The sequence below is a fragment of the Patiria miniata genome, unplaced genomic scaffold (assembly GCF_015706575.1).
Source record: "Patiria miniata isolate m_02_andy unplaced genomic scaffold, ASM1570657v1 HiC_scaffold_7, whole genome shotgun sequence".
Classification (NCBI taxonomy): Eukaryota; Metazoa; Echinodermata; class Asteroidea; order Valvatida; family Asterinidae; genus Patiria; species Patiria miniata.
Window position 1 is genome coordinate 9710971 of NW_024037074.1, and position 9638 is coordinate 9720608.

At 41.5% G+C, this 9638-nt stretch overlaps 1 protein-coding gene across 3 annotated transcripts; it reads right to left on the reverse strand.

Annotated features, from left to right (window-relative positions):
• Positions 1-568: 568 nt before the first annotated feature.
• LOC119746053 (histamine N-methyltransferase-like) lies at positions 569-6853 on the reverse strand. 3 transcript variants are annotated; one of them, XM_038222819.1, is made up of 4 exons: positions 6719-6853; positions 3935-4179; positions 2189-2518; positions 569-1638 (listed from the first exon to the last, which is right to left on the reverse strand). In XM_038222819.1, the coding sequence occupies exons 2-4, from the start codon at positions 4146-4148 to the stop codon at positions 1250-1252; spliced, it is 933 nt and encodes a 310-aa protein (XP_038078747.1). In that variant the 5' UTR covers positions 4149-4179; positions 6719-6853; the 3' UTR covers positions 569-1249. The 3 variants fall into 3 exon arrangements, with proteins under 3 accessions (XP_038078747.1, XP_038078748.1, XP_038078749.1); XM_038222820.1 differs by having other exon boundaries at positions 3935-4207; XM_038222821.1 differs by lacking the exon at positions 6719-6853 and adding an exon at positions 5420-5514.
• Between the last annotated feature and the right edge of the window lie 2785 nt (positions 6854-9638).

Genomic DNA, 9638 nt, shown 5'->3' on the forward strand with positions numbered 1-9638 from the left:
TTTTCTATTGTTCCTCCTCCCTTTTCCTTTGTTTATACTCAAAACTTATTTGCAACAGCTCTCATTGGTTTTGTACACGTTTTCTCATCGAGGTCTTCCTCGATTTGGTTCCTGTCCTCAATTCATCGATTTACACTATAAACAAACCCACCCACACATACATAAGGGCTGTCCAAAATACACAGAATATTCGATCATCCACTGAAAATTCAAAAAGATAAAAAACTATGCTCGTGCACACACTACGGTGATGTTATTTTACTCGTAAAGTTGCGTTTTTATTGTCAGATGCCACATTTTTTTGTCGATGGTTACTTTTTGGTTGATGCCTAGGCCCATTTATTGGTCCCATTCTTTCAGCTGGGTAAAGTCCCTTGGCAGTTGAACAGTACTATGCAAAACACTTCAGCAGACCACACGTCCATCGCGACATGCAAATTTAACCAGCGCGCTTTGTATGCAACTTTTGACTAGTGAGAAATGCAGCTGCAGCTGGTGTGTGTAAAACTTGATCGGGGAGTTTTCGAATATCCGAATATTCGGTCAAGTGCAGTTTCGAATAATTGAATACTAAATTATTCAAAAGTGGACAGCCCTAACATACATCCATGTTACGTGTACAATGTAATTATACAATTGTACTGCCCTGAGAAAGAATGTCATGACCACATTATTCAAAGTTTTCAAATCTCCATGAGAATCATTGTACACATTCTGGGATCCATGAAAATAATGTCATATCCATTCATCAGAATGTGACCAACTCTACTGAAAAACAGACTTTGAGACGGTTTTGAGCAACTTATCCTTTGAGGCTGTTAAGTACCTTAACCCTAACCGCCAAAGGGCTGTTTGGGGGTCAAGTACCAAATACCACAGAATACTACATGTGCTGTGCACACTCGGGAAAGAATTTCATACTACAGATTACTCCTCAGTAGTATTTTGTAGCACTGGGGGTGGTTAGAGTTATAGGAAAGCTTGAATCCAGCAATATTGTTGAAAATTATTTATCGTCATTAAGTTACAGCAGGATAAGCTAAAAACCTGTTAGTTTCCCTTTTTAATGTATAATTTTAAAAGAGTTTGATTTTATATGTAAACATATTCTACAATAAAAACAAAAGTACTTTTGAATGCATAATTTTAGAGAATTGGATTTTGTATGTAAAATGTATTCCAGAAAAAAAAAAATTAAAATAGGAATTTTTGTAAAGTAGGCCTGCTTGTGAAACTCTTTCATAGCGTGTCAAAGGCCCGCATCACCTGATATGTTTGGAACTTTGTTCTTCAAAGCCAAGATGTAAGCTGAATCATAATACAGGAACACCTTTCCGTCCCGGAGAGTGGCAAGCTTCTTCAAGTAATCACGAAACTCCTTCAAGAGTGACGGGGGCACAGTCTGACGAAAGTGCAGAACGTTGGAGAGGAAATCCAGCACCAGGGCGCCCTCATCTGACGCGTCGTCAAAGCAGTCGGTGATGTCAAAGTCGCGCTGGTCGTCCGGCTGGTTGCAGACGAGGTACGGGATGCGTTGCTTCTCGTAGTAGGCGCAGATATCCCGGGTGCAGAAGAACTGGTTCATGTCATCCTGGGCAAATTGGAAATGCTGCTCTATCTTGATCATGTCGCAACTATCTGCAAAACCGTGGCAAATAACACAGACATAAAAAATTGTAATCACATGGTTTTTCTCGACAAACTAGAGCAAGTTCATTAGCAAGCTATTGTCTACTATGGTTGAATTAACGTCACACTTGAAGACAATAGTTGTACTAGTCTAGTTGACTATTTGGGAAAGGCCTACCAAGGTTAGTGGCATTGCTGATTACCAAAATATTTAACGAACGTTTGCCTCGCCTGCATCGTGTGAACCTGTTCCGTTTTCAGGTCCACACAAAGATGGCAAACTTTACAGTAAATTGGTGATGTACAACAGAAAGTCAGGACTGCGAAGTTTCATGTCTTTTTACCACCGTTTGACAAGAGACGTTCGCACTATGCCATCAGCACACGAACACATCATATGTCCCTAATGAAGGACTTGTCGCCTTCTGGTCAATCGAACTTGCTTCTACTACAACTAGGAAAACAACCTGCACAAGACTAAACCTTGCTTACGAACCCTACATTTTATAGACGGTTTGATTACAAGCTTGTAGATTTCGTCTGAGACAACCTTGCATACCTGTTTCCATTCCGACGAGTAGCACACCTCCAGGCTCCAGTCTGCTATACAGAAACTCCAACGCGGCATCCATGTCGGGCTCATAGTACAGACAATAGAGCGCACTAATGAAATGGAACTTAGTATTGTCCCCTGACTCCTCGCTGCTCTGCTGGTACTCCCCGAGTGTCTGGAGGCGCCAGTCGTACCGGACCCCGTCTAACGCAGGTGCCTTCTCCTTGATGAGCTTCTTGTAGAGGTCCACTTGTTTTGAGCTGGGATCGATGACGGTGTTGTGGATGCTCGGATGCTTGTTGAGGATTCGGGACAAGAGTTGATACTCAACCACTCCTGTCGAAAGTTGGAGAATAATGATCCACCACAACAGAATGTTACAAAAATGCCATTAAAGGGACACTAGGTCCTGGAACAACCCAAATTGGGCTACAAAACGCACTTTGAACGAGATGATGTTAATCTGAAAAAAACATTTAAAAGTAGGATATAAACATCCACACAACTATCCTTTCAAAACTTGGCGTTTTTGTGTTATTCCTGTATTATGCGTGCGAAAACGAATTTCGGGGTCCACTTTTGCGACCCCATAAATTCAAGCTGTTTGGATGCTAGTTGTGATTTCATCCGTAAAATGTTCGCCTTTTGCGGACGTTGAAGAAACCACTTTTTTTGCATTGGTGATTGGTCACCGCTGTTCCCGAGACACACAACGTGTATACCGTACACTGGGAACGACACGAAAAACGTATTCGTACTCCGTCGTGTCCGATGTAAACAAGCGGTTTTTTTTTTTTTTTTTTCAAGAACGGTAAGACTTTAGGTTGGTTTCCTTTCAACCAGATGTTTGAAATAGGCGAAGTAAATAATCCAAAACATGAAATTTTTCGGTGATTTCAGGACGTAGTGCCCCTTTAAAAAATTAATTTGGGGATCTAATCATCCTTACTCACAACAGAAGCTGATTTGTGAAAGACACAGGCACAACATGGTTGAGCCGATGGCATATAATGATACCTTGGGCAACCGCCATACGGCCCATGCTCATCACGGAGCACAGCTAGATCTAGTCCAAAACTTTGGGACTCTCAATACTGTGTATGAGAGTCCCAAAACGTAAGGTATTCAAAACATGCAAAACAAGAAAATAGACTGGCACCTAAAACAACCAGTCCAACACAGCTTCAGTACTGCATCAATCAACCATGCCAAAAGAATTTAAGAAACATGTGGCATGAAGCGGGAACTAGTCTCACTTTACTACACATTTCTCCATAGTCAAGCCACCAGACTATTGACACTGAATGAAGCGGTCAGTCTTTTCAAATAGTTGGACCATGGTTGGACATTAACCAGTCTAGTATTTAGCCCCATTTTGAAATCACTTGACTTCCCTCTCGTGTGCAAAATATTGAAGAAAAGTCTCCTTTAAAAAATAAATTGAGTCTGCAAACTTGGTTGGTGAAATACTGAGGGCATTTTCTTTGCCCCAGTGGAATTTTTGGAGAAATTTGCTGGCTAAACTGTGAGTAAAGTGGGCCTGATTTAGTTTTGCACGTTTCAGAGCACTCCAGAGCCCTGTCTGAGCTAGATCAAAAGTGTTGATCCATAACTGCATCCTTGGACCACCCCCCTACTTCCAACAAAAAAAAATCATTTTTTTTTGGTAGGATATCAAAAAGGCTTAAATTGCATAACTGAATACAATAGTTTTTGACAACCTGATACATGTACGAGAAAATTCAACTTTACCTTCCCCACTGCCCACGCCAAGATGCCTAAAGGCTCCCCCCTCTGGCAAAGTAACATCAAGCTTGTCTAGCACCTGGGTTGCCAAGTATGTATTGACCCACTTCATGTAGTCTGGGAGCCAGGCTACTCTCTTCTCATACTCTTGAGTGCACAAGATGTAGTGGTCAACATCGTTGCAGAGACTCTGAAGCTTATTTACGTCAAAATTCTCCATGTTTCACACTCTTGCAACGTCCGTATAAACCCTGCATTTGGAAGGCAAAGCTTCATTGGCTGTCGGATACAAATACATGTACAATAAGAAGAAGGGGGGGGGGGGGGCTTCACTGGGATAGAACTGTGGGAATTAAACCATGCCCCCCCCCCCTTGAATATATTGATTGCATTCATGAGCCATGTTCGAGGTGCGTTTTGTTTTGCAACAAAAGCCCACCCTAAACAATGACTACAGTGCAATGATCCTATAATTCGAGAATATCCCAAGAAGGCCTACATGTAAGTGTTCGGATGATTTTACAAACGCAACAATGGCCAAATAGGATTGCTGCACGGGAAATGGAACAAATATTGCTTCTTTTGTCTTTTCGAAATTCCACAATACTAGTTATTTTGCAGAAGCACTCAAGCAGTATTTCAAGGTAATAACAATTATATGCAACATTTGCAAAAATCAAAAAACAAAACCACCAAATTATCAGGATTGTTTTTTTTAATTCCAGCGTATGATGTATGAACACAAAACTTAAACAGGTTACTGCAACAGTATTTGCTATATACTAACCCCCAAATCCATCCATTTCTGAAAATTACTGCAAAAGCAAATGTTGTATTTACTATTTTATAGGCCAACCTACATTGAACTATACATTGAACTATAAAGAACTGGATGGATATGGTCTACTGAAAGCCCCCTCCAGAAAAAAAGAGGGCCCCGGTGTCATGAGTGCAGTTCCCCCTTGCACAAAGTTGCAGGTTTTCTCTCTCAAACAAAAATGTCCCATTAATGAAGTTGCCGAAACCATTTTAAATGAAGAAATTTCAAAAACAAGATTAAAACCCTAACCCCTTGTTGCTTACAACCATCCTCAATCCTCCAAAATTTTGCAACTCCGCCTACATTTTTCAAAATTGTCAGACAGTCCTGCCTCAAAATGCATTCATCCTCAATCCTCCAAAATCCTCCTCATCCCAAAACTTTGCACTCGTGTTTAAATGAAGGATAACCAACGCCAAATCCTTCAAAATCATCAGACAGTCCTGCCTCAAAATGCATTCATCCTCAATCCTCCAAAATCCTCTTGTGCTTCAATCACCATTCATCCTCAATCCTCCAAAATCCTCATGTGCTTCAATCACCATTCATCCTCAATCCTCCAGAATCCTCATTTGATTCAATCACCATTCATCCTCAATCCTCTAGAATCCTCCAAAACCGCCAGGAGGATTTTGGAGGAGTGAGGTGGGTTAGGGTTTTAATTAATATACCATGGCCCACAGCTCCATTGTTAAAAAATTCCCGGTTAGATCATCAGACAGATGGAATTCCATCTGAACTCAACTGATGACTAGGTCAACATGGTCCAGTAGCTCTACTGAGTGGAGCGCTGAATTACGGGTACGCCTCCATACTAGTATGGAGGGGTACCCGTAATTCAGCGCTCCACTCAGAAGAGCTACATGGTCCAGATGCATGACGGTTGAAAAACATCCGGAGGTTAGTGTGTAGGCCCCTACTGTTGGTTTGGCCCCTAAGCCCTGGTCTTTGCCTTGCCTAGGACTGAGGCAATAGGCCTATAAATGAATAGCTTGAGTAACTCCAGCTGACATGTTCCATATTCATTCACATGTAAGTGAATGAATATGGAACATGTCAGCTGGAGTTACTCTAGCCCGACTGCGTCTGGCCGTACAGTACTATCGCAAGCTCTGTAGTACGGCCAGACGCCCGATGCTTCCACAGAGACTGAATTTTGTTGGCCGCCAATGTAGCGATTTTGCTACATCTTTCGATCGCGATTATCTTTTCATCCAGGACACAAATTTCCAAAGTTAAGGTTCGTAGTCGTAGAGCAACTCATACCTTTTCGAAAAAAAACGTGTTTGGTCTCAATATTTTCATCCATCTGGCCACAATACGAATTTCAGTCATCAGATTCCACAAATATCGTCCCCCATGCGATCCCCCATGCGATTTCAAAATGGCGGCCGCGCTGTAATGTATGCAATATGCAGGCGCGCCCGCACAAACTCATGAATATGCATAAACAGTCTGTGACGTATGACCTCGTGTTTTTGGACGTACGGCCCCGCCGCACGCACGTTCAAAAACACGAGTCATACGTCACAGACTGTTTATGCATATTCATGAGTTTGTGCGGGCGCGCCTGCATATTGCACACATTACAGCGCGGCCGCCATTTTGAAATCGCATGGGGGATCGCATGGGGGACGATATTTGTGGAATCTGATGACTGAAATTCGTCTTGTGGCCAGATGGATGAAAATATTGAGACCAAACACGTTTTTTTTCGAAAAGGTATGAGTTGCTATACGACTACGAACCTTAACTTTGGAAATTTGTGTCCTGGATGAAAAGATAATCGCGATCGAAAGATGTAGCAAAATCGCTACATCGGCGGCCAACAAAATTCAGTCTCTGTGGAAGCATCGGGCGTCTGGCCGTACTACAGAGCTTGCGATAGTACTGTACGGCCAGACGCAGTCGGGCTAGAGTTACTCAAGCTAATAAATGAATATCAATCATGACATTTTTCTAAATCTTACCTGAAGTGAGGCTGCGCTGTGGAATGTAAGTGTGGCAACTACAGATGCTTTTGTTAAAGCCACAAACAATTACACATTTGTAAAACCAGCTCAACCAGCACGGGACACCATAAAAATGCAGCATCTGAGCACTACGCATGCTAGCCCTGGTGGACTCCCTTTCCTCCCTACGTTACGGTTAGTCGTATTGCAATGAAGACTTCGTCCAACCTGGGCTATACGCATGCATGCACACGGGCGTACACGTCGAGCTAGCTGTACATGTATTTAACCTTTCTGCGCTTGGTTGGCAAACTGCATTTTTGCCAACCACGGCCTGCAAAACAATGGAAGGTCCAACACTGCAAAAATGAAGAAGAGTTATTACAGATCACCAAAATATTATTTGATACTTGAAAATACAATATTTTCAACAAAGCTTCAAAATAATTCCTACACATGCCTTTTTACTATGTGTTGATGGCGTTATGAGGACTTTTTTGGAAAAATATGTTGCCAACCACGGCTTCAATTTATGCGCTTACGGCAGCCCATACAAAATGGCGCCAATGTTTACAAAAATAGTCGGTCTCTGGTCAGCGCGCGCGTCGATTTTAACCATGCGCGTCAATCTTTTTTTCCCCAAAAAGCTCCAACAGCGCCCTCTATTGCAGCACCTCCTCAATTTTTTTTTACCAAAGGGCACCAAGGAATGGGAAATAAGGCAAATGATCGAGGGCACCAAGGCAAATTATGCAGGACACGAATGTACGTGAGGACACCAAAAAAAGGAAAATAGTACCCCACCTTGTCTGTACAATGCAAGCTTGAAAAAAAAAAAAAGCCGCGTCGCCGCATCAATTCCGTAAATTTAATGAGTTGGGGGGGGGGGGGCAAAATGTCCCTGCCCCCCTCTAAAACTGATATATCGAGAATTTGTTGAGAAATACAAGAATTTTTTGAGGAAAAATATGTTTTGCCCCCCTCTAGAAAAAAATCCTGGCGACGCCCATGGGCGGTGGTATTTGCACTAGCTAAATAAGATAATTATTGCGATTTTACCACCAAAAAAACATCGTATTGTCTAATTTGCTGTTGGTGACAATACAACCGGTATTTCATAGACTTGTCCCGCATCTTGTATCATTTAATTTGTCTCTGCGCTGTGTGACCCGTTGTTTTTTTACGGAAATTCGCCCCTTCGTGAAAACGAAGAGCGGCACTTGAGGAAAATTCGCCCACTTGTTAATTAGGTTAATTTGGATTTTAATTAATTGTTTGATAGTATAGCCTGACGAGGTTGTATATATTGATACATTTATTCATTTTCACCAAAAAAACCCACCAAATTTCGATGAACGGACGATATTTCATTAAAAAAAATCGCCCAGATCGTGAAAACGGTGACGAAACCTATGTCTCACCATTCCCGACAAAAGACGGGGAAAAAAAATACCCGGTTTGTTTTACATCGGACACAACGGAATACACATACAAGAGCAAGAGCCAGGGTCATTTATTTTTTTGAAATTACCGAGTGTTAAGTGGATATTTTTGGAAAGGTTACACATCATTGCGGAACTTGAATTGGCTAGTCTTATGGTTACCTGGCGGTGGACTTGGATACCAGACGCAGATAAGTGACGTCACATAAGCAGTGATAAGGAAATGCAACAGCCGTCGGGTCAATCAAATGGACTGTGTACGCAGAACATACGTATTACTGACCCGGCGGCTGTTGGATGTCGTACTCAACGATGCGCAGCACTGCGAAGAATACAGGCCTGCATGTTTACGTTTTATTACCTTATTAAATGATTTCACATCAATAGACGAGCATTCAGAGGAGATGTCTGAGTACTTTGAACAGCATATTCGAACATTTGATCATGCTAATGTAGGTGTTTGCTTAGCAACAGCATCCTCCTTAGCAACCTCTGCCGCTGGAACAAACTTTTGTTAGGGGGTGCTGGAATTTCTGAAGGACGGACAAACTTAATACAAAAGCGGAGCGCAAAACCCTTACGTCGTGGCTCAATTTGGAATATAGATGCTCTGTGGTGCAATCTGAGGCGATTCCTAGCCACTTTCATTTGACTTTTTTAGTAAAAGTTTTTTGAGATTTAAAAAAAAGTTGTTATGTTTAGAATATACTGTTGCTCTTAAAGCGTTTAACTGTACTGAAAAGTGGAGAACCCTGTATTTTTATCTCCATTTTTGGTTCCATTTAATTCTGGAAAAAGAATTGTATCATTATGCATGACATTGCATGTAAATACTATTGTAGCAAGGTTGCTTTCTTACATTTAGTAAATTCCGGCGTGTATGTTTTTTTTTTTTCTGAGCCCGCTTTAAGGCCCCGGAAAATGTTGGATTCTGGATGCACTGTGATGAAATATACTGAAGTATACTGAAACTTATAAAACCCAAAAGGATGTTTTGGGGTTCAAGTTCATGCAAATGGTTCCACTGGAAGCGGATGAATTTCTGTTCATAAAAATATTCACATATTCTAACTCACCAAACGATGTAGCTCTCAATATATTTGTAGTGTTATATTTGTTACATGGAATGGCAAATATAAAAGACTAAAAGACCAAATGCATTTTTATGTTTATGATCGGTAGACGGCAAGTTAGGGGCTGGGCAAGGATTAATCGGTCTTCTGAGTTTTTATGAGGTAAAATTTGCAAAGGGTAAAACATGAATAGCTTTTTTTATTAAAACGAAACTACACTTGAATTGGCGTAAAGCATGACTAGTTTCAATGAAAGCCAAACCCACTCCTTTCGGGTTGGGGATGTGTGTGAACCTTGCTATTTGTTAATGCTGAGTACAGAATGCTAGCAACGTCAATGAAACTATTAAATGAAAAGAAAAACCTTCAGGGAAAAGGTATGAACTTTTGCACACCCCGTTCCCGCGGGCTTGTTAGCAACAA

What these genes read in the sequence shown, in the direction of transcription:
- LOC119746053 (XM_038222819.1), bottom strand. Translation starts at nt 4,148, where the DNA reads ATGGAGAATTTTGACGTAAATAAGCTTCAGAGTCTCTGCAACGATGTT. An exon ending in TGGCGTGGGCAGTGGGGAAG is followed by an intron (nt 2,519 to 3,934) that starts GTAAAGTTGAAT and finishes AACTTTCGACAG; the next exon opens with GAGTGGTTGAGTATCAACTC. An exon ending in ACTCGTCGGAATGGAAACAG is followed by an intron (nt 1,639 to 2,188) that starts GTATGCAAGGTT and finishes ACGGTTTTGCAG; the next exon opens with ATAGTTGCGACATGATCAAG.